This window comes from Falco cherrug, chromosome 3 (genome assembly GCF_023634085.1).
Source record: "Falco cherrug isolate bFalChe1 chromosome 3, bFalChe1.pri, whole genome shotgun sequence".
Taxonomy (NCBI): domain Eukaryota; kingdom Metazoa; phylum Chordata; class Aves; order Falconiformes; family Falconidae; genus Falco; species Falco cherrug.
The window spans coordinates 42,477,706-42,499,717 of NC_073699.1; the positions used below are offsets into that span (position 1 = coordinate 42,477,706).

The 22,012-nt window shown below is 40.1% G+C and overlaps 1 protein-coding gene across 2 annotated transcripts in view; it reads left to right on the plus strand.

Moving 5' to 3' along the window:
• SLCO5A1 (solute carrier organic anion transporter family member 5A1) overlaps positions 1-22,012 on the plus strand; it is an 84,852-nt gene that overhangs the window by 41,007 nt on the left and 21,833 nt on the right. For both annotated transcript variants that reach the window (XM_055705314.1, XM_055705315.1), the window contains exons 4-6: positions 839-1,059; positions 7,979-8,143; positions 12,034-12,232. In XM_055705314.1, the coding sequence (XP_055561289.1) occupies positions 839-1,059; positions 7,979-8,143; positions 12,034-12,232 (585 nt within the window). The remainder of the gene's footprint in view (positions 1-838; positions 1,060-7,978; positions 8,144-12,033; positions 12,233-22,012) is intronic.

Genomic DNA, 22,012 nt, shown 5'->3' on the forward strand with positions numbered 1-22,012 from the left:
AGAGTACTTTTTAGTAAGGCCCCTTTGCCCATTTGTGTTGCTGTGGTAAAGTTCATTAAGCTTCTTGGCCTCAGGGAGGATAACTGTATGCCCGCAGCCTGATGGGCACTTTTCTGGCACCCAATACATCGCTCCTTCTCCGCATATATCCCAAGTCATTCTGTGTGGGCCAGGGGTCATTGCAGGGTTGTTTGTATCCCATTTTTATAAGACAGAGGGAGAGAAGAGGGAATTCTTTGTGAAGGGCTATTTCAGGTTGTGGTCACGGAACGGAGCTGCAGAATTTTAGGCGTAAACCCTGGTGTGAACTGCAACACATCAGTTGTTTACCAGCTGTTTGGCAGCTCTTCATTGGGAATGGAGAGAATTGGACAGTCAGGGCAGTGAGAGGTAGGTGCTGGAAAGCAGAACAGACTTAGCACTGATGTATACATCTGGACATTTTATTTTCTTATGCCATGGATAACTTTTTTCATGTTTTCCAGAGGAATACTGTATTATCTGAGAAAGACAAAGTAAAAGTACTTCTCAGCACTCAGTACTGAATAATTACCAAAAGTGAAAATTTGCAGGAACTCAGAGCTAATGCTATTTCATAATATGTGGTGGGTTCTGGATAAATACCTTTATCAGTAGGCATGCCAACAGAAACATTTTCTAATTAAGGATTTTAGTGCAGCAAAGGCTTTCCCCCACTCCAATCCTTTACTCTTAATGTCAGTGTTCCGTATTTTGCAAATATCTGTTTCCAGCCGGTACAGCCTTTAATAATCACTTTGGGTTTTTTATTTCATGTAATGCATTTTCTTCCATTTCTGTTCTTGTCTTCTGGCATTAGGTGGAGTGGATTTCTCCTTTGTGCCATTGCAATGCTCCTTGTGATATTTCCCATGTTTACCTTTCCGAAAAAGCTCCCTCCTCGACATAAAAAAAAGAAAAAGAAGATGAACTCTGATGATGTTTCAAGTGATGATGAAGTGATGAAAGAGAAAACAAATAGCAAAATACAAGCAGACAGTGCAGTTCCTGCCTCTATGGGATTTGGAAAGAATGTTAAAGGTGAAGTTTGTTTTTAATTTTTAAATGCTTTTAATTTTGTATACAGGGCGATCTAGGATTGTATGAGTGTAATTAAAGGCAGAGTTTTGACATCCTGTATTTTATATTATGTTTTGCTATGGAGATTTTAGTAGATGGTTGTCTTCTAAATTACAAAATTCAGTGATGAGTGTAAGACATCCATTTACTTAAATTATTGAGATGTTTAATATGCACCTGTAAAAAACAGGTAGCCTATTTCCTGTAGTTATAGGACCTCTATTACCAGACATATTTGTGCACCTTACAGTTTGTAACTGTCACACTTGCTTTAAGCTGTCCTTCGTAGAATAAAGTGCTTTTCTAAAATGTAAATTAAACAAGTAAAAAGAATACTAGGATGTGAGTTCAATTACATTCATATATTTGGGTAAGGTAAATGAGAAAGGTTATTTGTTTCATACGCCTTCCTGGCTGTTTATGCTGCAAGCTATTTATTTTCAGAAGGTTAGGATGAATAAAACCTAAGCTAATTTTGAAACAAGAGGTCAAAAGATTGACATGTAATAGAGATTTTTATTTTATTCAAGAAGTAAACTATTAATGTGAAATCTAACAGTAAGTAGTAATCATTGGTAAAATTCCATGGGAAGGAGGGCAGTGTTGTTAAAGAAGCATATACATTGAAATTGACAACATAGGCTTAACAGTATTGTAATATTGAATGGCAATGGATGAGAATGAATGTGCCTTAATGCTGTTGTGTCGTTCATGGATTCCATGATACGAATGCTGGCTGTGCTGTTTTGTGGTATCCTGATGAATGCAATGAGACTAGAAGAAACCATGAAATGTCATTGGTAACATCAGATGTGATATGTTTGTTGACATGAACATTAGAATTACTTTTTTATTGGCTATCAGTCCAGAATATAATGACTGGCAGATTTTTTAGTGACACATTTATGATCGCTCTTTATATTCAGTAGACAAGGCTTAATCAAAACCAGTGCACTGGTTTTAAACTAAAACCGATGTAATTTTAAGTCATGTTTGCCCATATACATATTGATTTGCTTTACTTTGTACTTACACCTCTAGTCTCAGGATACCTAAAGTTACTGTTAATTTTTATGGAAGTAAAGAAAAACCAGGAGACTGGAATTTGCTTGTGGTGGTTTTATTAGCTTACAAAACAGCATCTTAATCAAGACACAGAGCAAGCAAGGTAAACCTGCAGTATCAGATCTTTCAGAACTATGCTCTCTCTTTATTTGCAAAGTAACTAAAAAAGTGGTGAAGAAGCAAGAAAAGCATGTTGTCTGCTTCCTTCTTTGACGACTCTATTCCCTGTATTTGTGAGTCCTCATACATAATGTTTTCTCCTAAATCTATACAGCTAGCTGTGGGGTTTTTTGTCTTTCAAACCTACTGGCCTCTGATTAGCAGAAGTGGTTTGGGACGGCTTCTGTCAAATTTTTTTCACTAATTTACGAAGTGGGAAAGGGGAGTTCAGCCTTTGCTGGGCTCCTTTCTTACCACTGAAGGCAATGTCACAGCAGAGGGACTGCTTCATTCTGTAGGTGTGCCTGGAAAAGCTACAGGTATTCAGACAGACTCTGTGTCTGGATGAGTTTGCTAATGCTGGTTCTCTGTTTCTGTACATAATTTCACCTTCCAGGTCATGTTGTGTCACTATAGGCACAGCAGATACACGGAAAACAAGTATTCTGTTAGGAGAGTGTTTCTTAGTACTTTTTTTTCCACAGAAATGAAAACTTCTGTATATCTCCTTTTAGCATGTGTTTCTTTGATATGTATCTGCCTAAATGTGTACCAAACCTTCTACAAAATCCTATATTAATATATTATCAGAGCTACCGAAGTAGAGCTTTTCATATACAAAGCTTTTCATTTTCCATTTTCTTCAGAGTAGAAATTTTACCATGTGGAACAGGGAAAAGCAGCATTATATTCCACATATCAGAAAGATACCAAGTGAGTCAAGATAACACAGAGCAAAGTATTTTGCTATAAGCTGATAATAGCTTCCCCATTAGGTGTCATTTACCCTAGCAAAGAGGGCCTACAGCTGGAATGCACTATCATTTAATTATTTTTCAAGTTAAGTGGGCTTTATGGAATGAGATCATGCCTCAAGCTTCTCAGTTGAGATAATTTTGCTTATAATGGGAAAGAAAAAAGGATTGCCTGTGTCTTAAGTCATTTAGCGTTGCTTGTTCTGAGAGGCAATGTACATTTTATACTTCCCACGGAATTTCAGGGCTTCATCATTTTATGGCATGATGGCCAGAAACTCCACTTAGGCAGTAGCCGGGAGACTGATGTTTTAGTAGGTCATGTCTTCTGTTCTGTACTAATAAATATCAGTGATGTTGTAGTCTGCCATGATAGAGGTCCCTGCCATTAAGTCTGTAAAATCCCTGCAGCTTTGCAAGGAAAGTCTCAGGAAAGAAACTGTTTTGATCTTTTGATACAATGTCATCTTACCTGGGAAGCCTAGCAAAATTATTCTTGTCCTGCTGTAACTTGTCCTAATTTCATGGAAGTTACTTCTCTAGATAAATGAAAAGGAATCAAAAAGGCATGACAGGGTGGGGGTCCGTTCTCCTGCAACGGCTGCCAGTATTGGCTGAAGAAATAAACCAAAACTGCCTCCATCTGCAAGTGGCCTCCAACTTCTTATTCTGGCCCACGGTAAAGCTGAGATCAGATAAAAATGCGGATACATCTTTGCTTTTTCTCATGTTTTGAGATGCAAGGGCTTGGAATTCAGTCTTTTCTTACTTTGCAAGCAAAAAATGTAAGAGGGAGAATGCTTCTGAGGCAGGTATCAAAAGATTAAAAAACCCCATTAAATAGGTCACAAGAGGAAGAAAATTGGATGTAGTTTATTGGGAGAAAAAGAGGTAGTGTAGATAACATGAGCTAGGGGAGATTTATAATGAAGAAGCCATGGTTCAATCCCATACACGCAGGTAAGTCATTAACCTGAGCAGACAAAACCACTGTTTTCATTTATTACATGGATACCCTTAGGGTTTTGTTCAATGGAAATTGTATCTGCAATCCCTTTTATTTACCACTACAATGAAACTTAAATGCAATTGAATAAAGGAGCAGTGTAAAGAAAGAAAATGCATATATTACCTAAAATGTGCAGATCTGAATGATGTTAATTAATTACAAGTATTTTGTGGTCTTTTTTCAAAAAAAAAAGTTTTGAGTTCAGTCCCTATGTACAGCCCTTTGCTAAATGTGGAATATTCCTGTCTGCCTTTTCATGTCTACCAGCTGTTGTATGCCCTTCCCAGTAAGCCCCTGCTGGGGACCGAGACAGGATAATAACACTTGCTAGGGCATCAGCAAAGGTAAAAGAAACTCCTGAGGGGCTCGTGGCTGTAGGGTAAGCCAGCTGCAGTGCTTCCCCAAGGATGCGGACTGGCATTTCTGCAATACCCAAAGTTTAGTTGGCAGGGATTGGAAGAGGAAGAGGAGAAGACAGTGGGCTGTGTGGGTGGGAATTTGGTGAGCGCTGTAAATGTCAGAGAGTTCAGCAGACCATGGGCTGGAGATCCTGCTGTGCCACTGACCTTGAGTGAGTCGCTCCCCCCTCGCCCTTTCTTGGGCCATCTTGAGGAGCTCAAAATAGAAAAGGTTGGCATGACCCCATGCAGCGATGAGCAGTGCTAGCTGGAGCCTCGAGGAGCAGCTCTAAACCACATTAACAAAAGTAATAATCAGATCAAAGTCGCTCTGAACCCTCCCTGCTCCTGATGGGGTATTAGGGGCTGTTCAGCAATCTGGCCGCCACCCAGGTACTTAAGGCATGACCTGAAAATGCTTGAGGAACAGAGTTGAATGAGGTTATTTAAATGGTATGTGAGTAGATAAGGCAATGAAATACATTGCAAATGATATTCTAGAATTTAGTGATAAGGTCCATGCAGGATATATTTGAAGTAGCTGTATGTGACTGAAAATGCTCATTTCCGTTCTGATAAACAAACCAGAAATTGTGTCTTGGATCTTGGCTCTGCTTTGTACTGTGTGAGAGCGGTAGCTGCCCCTGAGACCTGGGTGTGGAGACAGCTGCAGACTAGGGTAGTGCTGTCTAGGCTCACAGCACCAGCAGAAAGCAGATCCTTTAGCTAGTATCTCCATCACCCTTACAAGGGGCTTCACTGGTGGACTACAAGAGCACAGTGCTGTAGACTGGAATGGTTTATTCCCCTGGTTATATTATTTGCATCGCCTTGGATGAGATGCACATAAACAGGGAAAAAAGAAAATACATTGTGATGAAAAAGGAGGTGAAGTAAGAATTGAGTTTTTATTGCAATTCTCTTTACAGTGCTTTAAGAGTTTTTTTTACAGCAGTATTTATTGATACTTGCATTGCTTGCAGATTTTTCCCATGCTTTTCCCTTACCATGAATCAAGCAGTGGTCCAGCACACAAGTGAAAGAAAAATAATACTGACTGGAGCAAAAATACTGTCAAAGACCATGAAGGGAAGAAAATTGCCAGTAGAGTAGCAAACCAATCCAGCAAGGCAACTCTTAGTTGCCTATTAGGTTATTAAAAACAAACAAACCAACAAACAAACAAACAAACAAACAAACAAACAAAAAAAACAAAAAAAGAAAGATGAGGATGTTTAAGATTTGTACTACTACACAGAAGTGTAAACATGTTTGCAGCCATACTTAAAGATCATTTCAGTTTTAGGAATGTAATTGATAGAGGTTTTTGTGTTCAAATGACAAAATGAGGGAAACTGCAATTTCGTATAGGTTTGTTTCTGATGCATGCTTGCCAAAACAAGAGATGTCTTTTGAAGACCTTATAAAAATCAGAACCTGACAGGTTTAATAATGGCCTTGAAATCAAAGCCTAGTCCTGTGGTTAGTCACACAAAAATAATATGACATTGAAATGTTTTAAATGCATGATTGATTATGTAACACAAAGGATCCTTAAAGTTTTTTAGCATTCTTGCTTTTTGCTAGAATTAGTGTGGTTAAAAGATATGAGATACTTATAGTGCCTACTTATTATAGGTTTTTAAATTCAGAAGTGTAATACAGATTCTGTCACACAGGATTTGACTACAATCATAGGAGGAAATCAGGGAAAACCTGTTTCTGAATATGTATTTTTATATTTTGTAAATTTCTTACTATATAGGAACTTTCCCTGTATGCCAAACCATTATTTTTTTAACATTGAGATAAACTTTGAATTATTTGAGCTGTATTTTAAACATGCAGCATATTTGCCAATAAATACCGATACTATTTTATCTTTGTACTTGCTACTGTAATGTAGTTTTTGAAGGTGTACAGTTGCATTACAGTTTTCATATATTCATGTTGATATTATATTGTCTCATACTCGTGTTGTCTTGTTTCTTTCTGTTCTATTGCAAACAGTGCAGTATTTTAAAAAAAATCTTTAGGTGGTAAAAAACATTAAGATTTCAATATATGAGTGCTTCTTGATGTGATTTATTAATTACTTATTTCAACCAATTTTTTTATTTAACATTTGTTTCTTCATAGAGGCAGCAAGAGAGCATTTGATTACATTAAAATTATAAACTCTGTACTCATAATGAATTCAGTATAAATTCTAATGACTGGCATAAGCTAAGACTAGATCAAGTCAGACAACTTAGGTGCTAATTTGCAATTTGACAAGTTTTGACATGACAAGAGTCTAAATTTTGTTTGCTTTCATACAGATAACCTACTGGAGTCAATGGAGAAAATGAGGCAGATTTTTGACTTGACAACTTTTAACATCAATAAAAATCTCATTTAGGAGCTCCTACTCAACATATGCTATTTCTAATGGGTGCTCTTGTAATTGAATTCCATAGGCTTTGATTCAAGCAGCATTCAAGTTCTGTGTGAAGTGAAAAGCAACTGAAAAAACCCAAACCACAGTAGTTTAGATAAAATATTTGAATAGAAAATCTGATCTTGGTAGAAGCCCCAAGGAAAAAAAAAGTATTTAAAACTATGCTGTCTAATCTGAAAAAATTAAGTCTTGAATAGAGTTATCATCATCCTGAGGTGGTAATTTGACGTCATTACAGAACTGAATAAAAGTACTGAAGTTTTTCTTTTAAGTACAGTGCTGAATTTCATGGAGTTTTGATATTTGATTTGAGGATAATTGCAACATCTATGAATACTTTTTCAATTTAAGTTAATGATGTTATCTGATTTTTAATTGATTGTTTTATCCCTTCTGAGAGTATTAAATGAGTTGTATGTAAGGTATGTTGAAGTTCATTGGTATAATTGACATCATTTTTTCAGAATGCTTTGTCTGCATCTATGGTAAATACTTTTAAATCATGTAGAGAAATGTTTAATGAAAAATCTTTAGGCTCCCTTTTCAAATCATAGTATTATTATCCCAGCTTTCCAAGCGTGGTCCTTGAAGCAGTGAGTTACAGCGGGAGTATGTGATCTGTTTTCCTCCCATGGAGTGCAAAGTTCAGTACTGTCAGTTCAGCAGTGTAGTATGTGTTATCTCATAGAAAAATTCAAAAGAAGACATCAGAGTAATTCCAAAATTGCTACATTTTATTGCTGTTTTTCTTTCCTTCATAGTGTGCTATGTAGACTCTCTTTCTTCAGATGGTTTTTTTAAAACAGACCTCAGTTGTGTTTGCGAAGAGTGGGACTGCAGCCCTGGGGCGATGCAGTGAGATAGGGTAGCAGCAGACACTGAAGACTGCAGTCCCCAGTATGCACTCTCCCTTCTGCTTAGCAAATGTAGCCAGCTGCGAGCAAGCCGTTATTGCCAGTCCATCTCAAAGAAAATCAATTTGTTTTGTTTCGGTTTGCTTTTGTTTCTCGCTCATTATTTATAACATCCGTTTGTCATTTTTGTCATTTTGTAGAGCTTCCAAGAGCAGCTGTCAGGATCTTAAGCAACATGACATTCCTTTTTGTGAGTTTGTCATACACAGCTGAGAGTGCCATTGTCACAGCTTTTATTACCTTCATTCCCAAGTTCATCGAGTCTCAGTTTGGCATCCCAGCTTCCAATGCCAGCATCTACACTGGTAAGGCATTGCCACATAGTATATAACCTTGCAAGAGTTGCTGTTCTTTGACTAATGAAATGAATCGATGTAGGAATGAACCAAACCCATGCTTGTTTGAGCAGCTGACTGGATCCATCTTTGTGCATTTGGTTAGATTTTCAGGCCATTTTTTTGTGTTTGCTATGTGTTTAGTGAAATGTAAACCCGTTATTATTGTTAAAGGGCTGGGGTTTTTTTTGCGTAAGCCCGGACAGACATTTTCTAATAAGTTAATGGTCTTCAAGGGGGGAAAAAAGCAACAAAAACAAGCTATAAAATTCATAGGCATTATTGCAATTTGCGTGCCTTAAAAGATCTTTTAAAGCTGTTCTTATTTGCTGTGAATTTTACTTCCTCTTTGATCTTTGAAAGATTCTAAACTTTTTTTTTCCCCCCTCAGTGGCAAGTTATTTATCTGTCCCATCCTCCAGGATGGTTGTTTTCTCCTTATTTATTAACACTGAATGCACAACAGTCTAGTCAGGAGAGCTCCCCAAATCCTTTCCCACCTGTCATTTCAGGTCTGAGCTGTCTCTGCAGGTGTGGCTCTTCGCTTGCTGCCACAGCGATGCCAACTCCTAACAGAGCTACAGACCACAGAATTTTAAGCTTTGTACTGCTCTGGGGGACAAAGAGATGGGAAACTCCCTAGGGAAAAGGGACAAAATGTTGTGCAGAACTGGGCTCATGTTATGCAGATCATCTCCCTTCTTTCCTTGCTGTGTCAAAGACACTTGTCTTTATAAGCGTCTTTAGGCCTCCTCCATAGTGCTTCCCATGTCGAATAGCTGCTAACTGCTAGGCAGGTTAGTTCTTTGCCCTCCCATACTTCCAGATATTGTGCCTGGAAGGAGTGATGGAGTGGAGAGTGAGTTGTGGGAACAAGGGTGAAGTATGGGGTGAAGCTGCCCAGGGGCATCAGTCAAGGAAAAGACAAAAAGTAGCAGAAGAAAGAGAAGGCACAAAGACCTCATGTGGGAATTATTCGTCACCTGCAGTGGCTGGAAGAAATGCAAGGAGTCTTTCTAGAGTTGAGACGGGAGACATCAGAGAAGCACCATGTGGTGACTTCTGTTGGAGAGCTTGCTGGGATGAGATTTTCTTCAGGGCATGAAATCTCTGTGTTCTCTGTATAAGGAGGAAATATTGATTGATGGGACCGTGATTCTATCTGAAGCGTAGGGTAGTTACACACGCATAGGAGTTTCACTGTAACGAGTCTTGATGGGATTGCTACTCTCTAACTTGCTTCGTTCTCAGGACAAACCAGAAACATTCTTGCCAGACAAAATGTCCAACAGCCAGTACATTAAAAGAGGAAAAAATCATGTGACTCTGTCCAGGGTGCGAAGCTACTGACAGCTGTTGTTCTCCCTGTTATAAATTACTTGATGAAGACTGTTACAATGAACCAGAAGAAGATGAAATAGCTCAGGCTGGATGTGCAACATGGACAAGTGAGCACTGCTTCCGCAACCCCAACTCCTAAATTTAGCATTAAAGTCAGAAGTTGTTATGAATTTTATGCATTCTTTTTGTAGGAAAAATGGGAAAGAGAAACTTAGGAGATTCTGTGTTTAATTGCTACTGGCTAACCTAGTGAAAGACATGTTCTGTTTACAAACTTCTGGTTAGCAAAAGGAGGACTTACATGTTGTTTATATTACTACATCTATACTTCATAAGTGCATTGTCAGCTGAGTACATGTGCTTGCTGAATCTCTTAATGTAACTGATGTGAAGTTTTTATTGGTCATTTTCTGTCTCAATTCATAAGCAGCAATTCTTTAATTAAGTGTCAATTTATTTCTGTTTTTAAACAAACCTGGCATTAATCATCAGCAAAAATGCCATGTGCCGAACTTCATGTCTTGAACTTGTACAGCTTGTGCTGCAGTCTTGTCTTGCTTGAAGTTTTGTTTTCCATGTGTAGAGCAGGTGGCATTTAGCCTCCTGGCTTTCTTAAGTCAAAAAGAAGAAAAAGAACTTTGACTTTAGGCTACAGGTAGATCTTAGACAAATCCAGATTAAAATTTCAGGTGCTTTGCTGGCAGATTTGCTTGTGACAAAGCGAGTTACAATTCAAATAATCTGTAATTGGAAGAACTGCACACTATGTATTATAAAGCACTATTCTGGTAACTTAGGCTAAAAGGCTTACAAATGCATTGGATCTACCTTTAGTTTTAGAAGAGATATCCCAGACAGAATTGGTTAGAAAATCTCCACGGTATTCCTCTTGGAAGTGTAGCCTATTTAGCAGATACTACAGTTTTCTGTTCCCAGACTATTAGTAGCTGTTAAGATCATCTTTTGCCACTGTGGAAAGCCTCAAGTGCCACAGCATCCTGACAACAGCAAAAAGGACAAAGCCTGAAAATTGTTCACTGAAAGCCGATATTGCCTTGGAGCACTATACCCAGGAGTGTATTTAGCACACACACAATCCCAGTAAGCCAAACTCGTTATAAAATGATGGAGAGTGGAGTGCAATAGCTTAGTATCAGATCTTAAGCTTTATTCCTCAAAATGCCTTTGAAAAAGAAGAATGTATGTTCTGATTAGGAATACATGCTTTGCCCTGGAAGCTTGTCTGGAGGTGCACTGTAGTAGCTGTGTGTCTTTGACAGTACATCACTTCTGATTTCATATCCCCTGCAGAAAGAGAGGGGCATAAGGATGAAGAGTTTGTACTTAGGGCAAAAGAACCTGTCAGGTTTCCTGACATGTAGAAGGGAATGAGTGCTTCTCTCTGTTGCCTTCACCACAAACAGTGAAATCTGCTCCTGCTCTTCCAGTTTCTCCCAGAGAGAGAATTTTTCCATCCCCAGTATGGAGGAATTGATCTTTATACTTCTGTGTAGGTTTTCCTCTACCTTTCCATCCTCCTGAATGAGAGCAAGCCTTGGCAGACAATTTGCTTATGTTCTTCTCATTTTTAATGTTCTGATTTTCACAGTGTGGCAAGGATGGATGAAAACAGCAGTGCAGTGTAACTCACTAATGGGAGAACCAAGTTGTTCAAATTTAATATTTATGTGGAATGCATCTTTCTTAGTAAAGACCTAATTTAAAGACCTTCTCACATGTCAATGAGAAGCAAAAGCCAGGGGAAGTGAAGAAGTGCAAGATGTTTGCTAACTTAACACCACCTCAGACCCCTACAAGTGAGGACAGCCCGGTGATGTGTTGCTGAACTGCTACCTTGTAACTGCAGCAGCAGAGCAACAGAAATTTTGTAGGGACATCTTTTGTGTCTTAAACTGACTCTTAATACTAATTCTAATATCTTAATTTCTTTAATCGTGTTTGGTCAGTTTACATTCCACATGGCTGTGCTGGGATAAATCGGATGAATCAGGGTGCTGATGTGGGACAGTGCTATTCAGCTTGAGTAAAGGATCCAGAAGGCAGAATTTGCAGCCAGGCTCATGCGTGCACTCCCAAGGTGGGCAGGCTTTTGGGGTCCTGCCTGAAGTTAACACTTGTGCTTCACTGGAATTAATCATGGGAGTAGCAATAGGAAGATGCATGTCCAAATCTGGATTTCTTCAAATTTTCAGTAGTTAAACTGGAGCAATACGTAGCCCTTCTTCCCATTCTAAAATAAATACAAAGCAATGTTTCTGTTTGTAAGTACAATAGTTCCGTTATAGTGTTTTGGCTGCTGGTAATATCATAAGGAGGCTTTTATTAGTTCTTTGACAACACTCCAAAGGTTTGAAAAGTCTGACTCAGTTTGCTAGCAGACAATGGAGATCTTAGTGCAGCATTTGCATTCATCTAATTAAGGGAATGAAACCAATATTTATGTTTTATACCATTTCTATAGGTCCTGTTCTAATGTTGCTCAAATTTCTTCCCGGCAGGTGTGATTATTGTCCCAAGTGCTGGTGTTGGTATTGTCCTAGGCGGCTACATTATAAAAAAACTGAAACTTGGTGCAAGAGAGTCTGCAAAGTTGGCTATGATCTGCAGTGGTGTATCTCTGCTGTGCTTTTCAACTCTCTTCATTGTGGGATGTGAAAGCATTAATCTAGGGGGAATAAATATACCTTACACAACTGGGTAAGTATCTTGGAATCATCTGTGGCAAACCTAACTTTTTCCAATAAGGCTGATAAAGAAATGTAAAAAAATGCTGATGGTTGATGTACTGAAGCAACCACATATTCAAATGAGAATTTGGTTAGCATAAACACACGCTGTTACTGTGTGGCCCTTCAGTTTTACCTCTAGTTTATATTGAAGCTTGTGTAATAACTCACCTTTTCAAGGGGTGGGGAAATGCATTAGAGTGGACTTTAGTGATTTTTACAGGAAAATAAGAATAGTATCCTCTGTAGATTGCTCAGAATTTGGTTGGTGTTCCAAAATGTTCTATTTTATGCTCATTAAATTTATGAAAATACTAAAGGGATTATAAAGATTATTTCTAAATAGGTTTATTTATTATGACCATAATAGTGTCTTAGGTGTGCAGCCTATTCGAGAGGAGTCACTTGGGCTTGTGCTGTTGACATCAGTGGTGGGCTCTGCCTCTGAACCCCTTACTACTTGTATGAATGCCCTCCAGCACTTGCTGGATCATCATCAAGACAGGAACTAGATCATAACCCTTAAAGACATATTAAGAATGAAGGAGGCTGTGATGAAAAAGAAGGTGTGGATGCAGGAAGGTGCTGGGAGTGAGTGTTTTAGGCTGTAACATTAAGAAATGCATGGAAGGGCATTTTGGAAAAATGAAGGATATTTGGAAGGAAGGCAGCGTGGTAAAATTCGTGAGACAGTGTTTCACTGGAAGGTAATTCCTCAGAAGCCTGATCATTAGCTTTTATTGTCTTTCTTATTTTGTGCATTAGCTTTTCCCCAAAATTGCCGCCTTCATGTAGCTTAAACACAAGAACAGAGTAAGCATTTGAAGAGCACAAACTAACCTGAAGCAATGGTTTTCCCTTTGCTTTTACATTTGAGACAAAATCTACCTTTTATTTACAGCAAGGTGGTGGATATCAGATCCATTTGAATGTCTTGCTTTTAAGGCTCTGGACTTTTAACATTTTGAAGTTTAGAACAGAGTTGAAGAAGCATGGAGCAGGAAAAGAGGTGATTAAAACTACAGTGGGGCAGTAAGCAAGCAAAGTGAAAAACAGGCAAAATGGGAAGCAAGAGAGGAAGAAATAGGCACTGTTTACACAGAGAATATTTTGCGTTGTGTGTAGCTGGGTGTTACTACATTGCTGTCAGACCCTAATCTCAGAGCAAGGAAAACCAGCAAGTGAAAGTCATGAGCTGATGGAAAGCTGTTTTACTCCTTTTTATTGTTAATACATAGCGTTAAAGCTGGTGCTGAGGGGCTGACTGTAGAGGGGAGCAGCATGGTGATATATCCTCATCTGAGCATAGTGGGCTGAAGGAGAGAATGGGGATGGGAAGGGTGTGGAATGCTTTGATTGTCCACCTTCTGTTGGTTTGTGACAGCCTGTGAACATAGATGAAGAAATGAAAATTATTAGGAATTAAAACATAAATTTCAGATAGCAATTCATTGAACTGTGTGTTCAGTTGTCAGAATGCCCCTGCTTGGCTAATGAGAAGGCTGTAGTTTTCTGTTTGTGAAAAAGTGCTATTTAATTTAAATCTATTTCTAAATTGAAGACAAGGCAAACTATTGCTATGTAACACATACCCTTCATACTGGAATTGTAAGAGTATCTAGTTTTTTTTCCAGTAAGTAATATTTGCAGACATTTGCAGTAAATACACAGCATGAATTGAAATAGGCATCTATTCACAGCTGTTCTGAAAATCTGCACTAGCATTACTTGTTTATCACCTTCATCTAATTGTTCTTATTGAGAAAACCAGTGAGAGATGGTAATAGCAAAATTCTTGAAGGTGTTCAGGTATATCAACTCTTTGAAATCAGTATAATCATCAGTATGCTTAGACTGTAATGTCATCAGAAACTGAGAATACCAGCATGTTATAAAGCATGATTCAGGAGTTTGCAGCCCCAACCCTGTAAGATTTTTTTAACATAGAGATCAAATCCAAAATTATTATCAAAATGATAATAAAGAGGCAGCACTACATATAAATTTATCTTGAATATCTGACATGATAAATAATCTCTTAATCCTCATGGTCAATCACTTGATAGCTTGAAATAATTTACTTGGTAAGCAACTCTTTAACTCAGACATCAAAGAATGTTATTGTTCCTGTAGCAAAAAAGCATGCTTTCATTTTGAGGTTTAATAAAACACATACTTCATTCTCTAGTTTTAATGCAGTGCAGCATATGGACATCAGAGCCATTTCAACAGGCTAGATCGGACAGGAGAAGCAGTACAGCTACTTGGTTCAGAGTACGTCTTGCACAATGCTCTACCTTAACATGCCTGTGCCAAGTCTGATGTTTGACCTACCTGTACTGGCAGCAGCCCAGAGATCTCAGCTGCATTGGGCAGTGTAGACACCCTGCAGGAGAATCTTCTCAGGACAAACATCTTCAGTTCTACTGTTCTTTACTTCTACATTTAAAAAGCAGTTTTTTCCTCTTCAATTAACTGAGCCTTAAACCAGTACAGAGAAGGATAAGCTGAGTTTTTGTTAACATAGAAGTATGTGTATACCAGTACTCAGCGAAGTAGGCAATGATATTTCACAATTCAGTATGTTTCATAACTCAGTATTTTTTTAGCTGTACCAGCTGCAAGGAAATGGATGGGACCTGAAGGCATGCACAGATTAGAATACATTTGTGAGGATTCTCTGCTGTTTTATGTTGGGCACAAGCAGTTTTGCTGTTGTTGTGTCAGCAGTTCTGTAATCAGGAAGGTCAAGGGCATCTCTGTATCACACATATCAGCATTTTAGAACCTGTTGTTCCATGACCCAGCCTTGTCTTTGAAGATGTATGTGATATTTGAACACAGTGTAAAGAGCCTTATGTCAGACCACACTATGGCATTGCATTATGGTATATGTGCACCATAACCAACATCCAAATGGGAAGTCCTGTGTCAGTGAATTGTCTCCTTGTGCAGACAGCTTTTGAGTATCTCCAAGGAGGGAAGCTCCACGGCCTCTCTGGGCAACCTGTGCCAATGCTCAGTCACCCTTGCAGTGAAAAAGTGTTTCCTGATGTTCAGAAGGAACCTCCTCTGTTTCAGTTTGTGCCCCTTGCCTCTGGTTCTGTCACTGGGCACAACTGGAAAGAGCCTGGCTCCATCCTCTTTGCACTTCCCTTCAGGTATTTGTATATATTACTAAGATCTACCTGAGCCTTCTCCAAGCTGGACAGTCCCAGCTCTGTCAGCCTTTCCTCAAAGGAGAGATGCTCCAGTCTGTTCAGCCCCTTACTGGCCCTTTGCTGGAGTCTGTGCAGTATGTCCATGTCTCTCTTTAACTGGGGAGCCCAGAAGTAGATGCTGCACTGCAGATGTGGCCTCACCAGTGCTGAATAAAGGGGAAATAGCAGAGATCAGCTGCTTCTGTTGTTTGCAGACCTGTCTCTTCCATGTTTTCTGTTATATTCATAGTGACAGATTCCTGGATTAATCAGTTCCATCTCTTGCATTTCTGGTATGTAATAAATCAAGACAGAACCTTTTTGGTCGTTTTCTGTTGGTTTTGGTGCAATTAAGGTTTAGTTAAAGCATGCAATTGACTTACTGAGGCACTTCACATAAAAAAAAAATAAATTCTGTTCTTCCTCCTGTACCACCAGTTTGGGTTTCTGTTATTCTTGTATCTTTTTCAGTCCAATCAGCCAGTTAGATCCCTTAACTTGAAATCAGTGACTAATTGGATCAGAACAATAATAACAAAGAAGGAATCCAGCTAACACAGTGAGAGGGACCCTTGTTTGACAGCTACACAAAAATTGCATCATAGCTGCAATTCCAGCTGCTTGCCAACAAGGAGACTGCAGATCTCTGCCATCCAGAATGTCCTTCAATTCCAAACCAAAAATACTGCTATCCAATTAAGATAATCCTTTTCATCATATAGCCTGATATTAAGATTATAGAAATTATGTGGAGAGAGGTTATCTCCCTTTTTATTTCTTTGGTCCTGTAGTTCACAACTGTGATCTAAATAAATATGAATAAAACCATGTGCAAGCCAATTCTTTGTTCAGACGTTACCAAAATACAGTCAGGCCCTGTTGTTGTTTTGTTTTTTTTAAAAACTGCATTTCATTTAGATTGTAGCCTCATGGGAATAGGGCCCACCTTTTTTTCCCCAATATGTGTGCACTGACTGCCAGCACAATGAGGTTTCAGTCCAAAGCTGGGTATCTGAAATAACAGGTCACAGCTCTAAAATCTCCAGGCAATAAATCTTGCCTTATACTTTCCCTTTTTTTACTTTCCCCCTCTACCACAAGCCTCCTACGGAGTAGTACTTGGAGAGAAGAGCAGGATTTAGAAAAAAAGATGGTTAGGAACTAGAGTCCATTTATAGTTAAGTCACATCTAATAAAGGTGTCCTCTTTATTAGATTACTAGCATCATGTCATGGAGACACAGAACAGTCTCCCCAAGAAGTGAACAAGTGCAGCTTGTCAGATGGGACTCTGTTTTTTGCCCCAGCACTCATGCTTAGCAAACTTGTGGTTGAATCTTATCAATGGAAGGAGCGGTGTCATTGTTTGTGACTGAAAGAATAGTTCAGGAAACACTGTCGTTTGAGGCTGGTTTCTGTAGTGTGCTCTTGGATGATGGGTATCGTCGGCAGCTGAGTTGCAGCAGTGCTGCATGTGGACAGCATCTGCACCTGCTGAAACAAGCTGTGCAGCTGTTTCTCGGATATCCTGTGTGTCTGCAGCCATGGGGGCATTGAAACTGAGCTGCTTTCCCCACAGGCCAGCTCATGTGTAGGACTTAGCTTTGGTGCAGTTTCCATAGGAGCGTGTTCTTTCTGACCGATGCAGGTAAATCTACTGCATTGTGCAGTAATTCAGGGATAAGTGCTCTGTTTTCCTTTGTGGAGAGTAGGCAGCCTCCCAGTATCAGAAGGCAGGATTAGTAGAGTACTTTGGTTCAGCTTACTGATGGAAAAATACATACCTTCAAGCAAGAATGATCCCCTTCTGAGGGAAGTGTTCACAGAAATCTGTTGTAATATGTGCTATATGGTAGATCATTATGTGATGAAAATGGGGTTACACAGATATGCGTCAGTAGAGATTTCAGGTCCCCAGCATCTGAATTCCCTATCCTTTGTTAGTTTCCTGTCATTGAAAGAGGAGTGAACAATGAGTGAAGGTAATAAAGATGAAAACATGAATCTTACCAACTGCCTGATAATGAGCTTTTGAAAACAGTTAATAGATGATTTTGTGTATCACGTGTTCATGAAAGGATGAGAAAAACATCTCTTTGTGTACAAGGCATTTGCTGTAAAGAATAAAAAAAAAATCCCCCAAATAAACCTTACAGTGGTTTGCTGAGGTACAAAAGGTGATAAAAGCTGGAGAGACACAGCTTGCAGAAGTTATTAATTTAAGTATATTTACTTTGCATATGTGTAAACTTAAGTATTCTTCCGGGGCAAACAAAAAAATGCCACTGAGATTAAATTATCACAGTGGTCTCGGTTGAGTTTCCAGTTTCATGCTTCTCATTTCTTGCCTGCCTGATTTCATCCACCTTTATTTTTAAGCTGATTTCCTAACTTCTGTATGATGGCAATGCTCAGCAATGCAGCTGAGGCATGTTAGCTATGTAAGTGGAGCAAGGCGGCGGGGGGCTCTCCTGCCTGTGGAACAACATGACCCACCTGCTGCTGAGAAGGGTTTTAGGTGTTGGAGGGGTAAGAGGTTCAGAAGAATGTGTTTCACATGGTGGGAGAAGCTGAAGAGGGGAACCCAAGCTGTGCCTTTCCCAACAGCCTGGGTTGTCCCTGGACCTGTCCATGTGCAGGGTGATAGAGCCCTGCTGGCAGCTGGGACGTGGGCATGAGGGTCTCCCAGGCAGGTTGAGTCATCTCCCTCCTTAGCCCAGGTATTCAGGCATCTGGGACATCCAGCTCAGCAGGCTGCCTAGGAGTTTGTGGAACTCCAAAAATGCTGCCTGTTGGTGTGAAAAACTTCTGTCACTGTGCTGCTGAAATCAGTATTTTCCTGAGGAATGTTTTGGTGATTTGGTGTTTTCCAGCTGGAAGAGGTTCTGTTGGTAAGTTACTGGAAAAGTCTGTCTGTTGCTGTATGATGTATTGTGCATATTGCTTTCTGGAATCCAGTGTGATATAATAAGACAAGTTTCAGCTGATAGCTGAGAAGGTGACAGAACCAGTATCAGTACTGGATATTTAATTTCCTGCTCAAGCTGCAACTTGTTTCTAAAACTGTGCCTTGTTTGTTTATGGCACAAGAAAGAAAACACTCAGAAAGGCTTTGCTTAATATCCAACTAGACCATAAAAGTGTAAAGTGGCTCCAAGAGCTAAATTTGTGAACTTGATTTGTGTGATCAGTAGAAAGTCAATAAATATTTAAGAGGTACTTAGTAACATTTGATCAGCTGCAAAAGTGCCCAGCTGGAAAGACAAGCATAATCAGCAAAAGGAAATGGTGGTGTATAAATACTTTAAAAATGAGTCAAGTGGAAGCCACTAAGCAGCAGTCATACTGCTTAGGGTCACCGATGACAGGAGATGAGGTGACAGACGACACAGGTGAACAGTCACTGTGTGTAGAGTGGCTCCCCAGCTGAGTCTCTGATCTAGTCGGGTGTAGAAGATGGGAGCAGAAGAACATCCTTTGTGGTCCATGCGTAGCTGGGATGCAGCCTGATGCTAGCTGTTTACCTTCACAGTGGTCCTGCCCACACAATACAGACGCGAAGACAAGGAAACAGCAGCCCTCCTGGGGCTCTGCAGGCATGGCGGCCTGTGAGCATGTGTACAGGATCTTGAGGGTGCAGCCGCAAAGCCAGTCAAGGTTCCTGTTCAGCTCCTGCCTGGCTGAGGAGGTGCAAAAATTCCCTGGGTATCTATTGATCTGCTTACAGCAGAGATTCTTGAGGTAGTTTTAAACAGCAGTGGCCACTTTTTGAGCAATTGAGAAATACCAAGAGCAGGGCAAACAAGGCAGCACCGTTTATTCAATATTATGCTGGGGTGCCCAGTGCGGAGAGGTTGTGCATACCGACATAATTCCCAAAGCAAGGTTTTTGCTTATGGTGTACGTGCAAATATTCATGCCCCAACAGAGCTCAGTACTTAGCTCTGTCTGGTTTTGCAGATTCTGCAAGGGTCATAATGGCATTTGTTCTCAGAAGGTTAGGTCTTCTGTGCTGGACTGCCCACAGACCACAGGCAGAAATAGGATGGTGCCTGCAGCTCCACTTACCACTCAGGTGTGAGAAGTCAAAGGGCACAGTCTTGTCCTGGAGTTGGGTATTTTCATGTGTATATACTAGTCTCAGGTAAAGGCCTTCAAACTTTGCTCCTGCAACCTCTTCTCTTTATCCTATTCAGCCTTGCATGGATTGCTTCAGTATTCTTTGGAGCTGGGTTTTCATATCTAATCAGTGGACTACTGGATAAACAATGCAACAAAGGACACTTTTTGCTTCCATTTGCAAAAAAACTGTCAGCTAGTTTGAAAGTATCGGGCAGGAAGAGTTGGGACAGCTTTGTGTCATGGAGCCAGGCAGATCCAGCCTCTTGGGAGAGAATCCAGAAGCTGTGCCCCTCTGCTGACTGAGGCCAGAGTGATTGTAGCCATCAGCTGCAGCATCTTGCAGTTCGTGAAACACCGGTGAAAAGTGGCACATGGAGTATTTGAAGTAATCTTTTAAACTAAGCTAATAACCCGCCAAAGGTTTCTGGTATCACGGCAATAAAATCCACAAGAAAAAGAATTATCCAAAACTGCATTCTTAAAGCACCACCTTTCTTCACTGTTCAGCCACCAGGAGCTCTAGCTATCAAAAACTTGTGCATTGCAGTCCCTAATATTCGGGTCTGCACGGCCCTGTCTTCTGACCTAAATAAACTAGATCTCTACTGTTGTGACCCCTGTGCAGAAGGTAGAGTGCATTGACAGAAAGACTTTGGGACATGTTTGGAACATATGAATTCTTCCCCAAACCCAGATTAAGCATATTTTGTACTCTTCAGTCTCAAAGATTAGAATAGCTACCTATTCTCAAGGACTACTGAAGTGAAATAAGCTGTTGTTTATGTTTTGGCCAGAGTTCTCCAAGTGACCAAGCATAGACTCTTGTGTGGTTTTAAGGAGCCAGATAGGTGCAGGTGTTTAAGCTGCTGTGTCTGAAAGATGGGAAGGAAGCATTTGAAATATGTCCAAATCCATGAGGGATGTAAGAGTAAGCAAGAGAGGAACTTCATAACCTGCTGAAAGGAGATTTCCCTTGGAAGAAATGGCTTCGATCCTGGTCCCTGCTCCAGGTTTTGCTTGTAGATATGGCAGTAAAGAGTGATTGGTGAGGAGGCGTGGACAGTATTGAGATCATGTTCAGCTTCAGCAGGAAGGGTGGAAAGAGACACCATTCTGGAGCTTGCTGATGAGAACACCATCAAGGAGATGTAGGCTTGTATGGCTTCAGGTTGAGGAGGACCTGGAAGCCCAGTGTTCCCACCTTAGGCAACTTCAGAGTGGATGAAGAGGAGGTTCCTCCTCCACTTCAGAAGAGTTCTGTTCTAAATCCATGAAGTGTGGTTTGTTTGGAGAATGCTATCAGCACAGAGGGGCAGCTTTTTGCTCACTGAGCTGTCTCTAGCGGTATTTCTGTACAGTGTCAGGGCGCAGAGTGTGTCCCCCCGCACTTCTATGAGCATGGTCACCTGAGTTAGGGAGTTAGCTGGCTGAGTCCCAGGGTCAGCTCTGTCACTCCTGAGGGCTGCTGTGAAGAAAGCTGGAGGTGAGGGCCTGCCCCTCCTTTCTCTTGGACTTGCTGTATGATCACTGGACTGAGCTTGGCTGTGATTCTTGTCTCTAGACCCAATTCTGATCTGGTCTTGCCATCACTCTCAGCTCCCATCTCCCCTTCCCTGGCCAGAGTGCCAGTCAGAAAGCTGTTGGAGGGAGGTCAGGGCACCTTCTGAATTTTTTGAGATCTTCAGAAGTGCCACCAGTCTTGATTCCTTACAGAACCTGCCTTTCAGATTTTGAGACAGGGAAGGACTAAAATCTTTGAGGCTTAGGTATTGCAAATTACAGCCCATAAAATAAGTGGTTTGAAATTGACTATCATCTGAAAAACTTGTGCATTGCGATAGCGAATATTGCAGTCCCTAATATTCAGGTACTTTGAGACACAAAATAACACTTGCAAGCCTAGAGTGCAGCTATGACAAAGTAATATAAAAAAATGGGGGTTTTCCTAAGTAACAGAAGAAGCTTCAGGTGAAAATGTAATATCAGCTACTTTTCAGTTTTCAGTGGCTTGGAATTGCCTTATGCAGTGAAGAAGGAGCGTGGCTTCAGAATGCAGGAACTGTAATTTCTTTAGACAGAAAGGTATTTGGGAAGTAAGAGCTAGGGTCTCTAGCTTCAGCCAACCCTATTGCTTGGAAATAGATTGGTATGAATAAGGTCATTCAGGTAACTTTTCCATTGCCTTAATGTATTCATGTTGCTGGCAGTGTTTCAAACCCAGATGAAATTCCAAATGAGATGCAGAAAATTGAACCCGCAGTAAACCACACCGCAGACTCTTGCTTTTCCACTTACTAAATTAATTTAGCAACCTGAAACAAGACAGAGAGCATGGCAAGTGTAGTAAAAATAGGTATAAACATAACATAGATAATTTAAAAGTTCATGCTTGTTACAATTTCGCTGCATAATGACAGCAGAAAATAACTT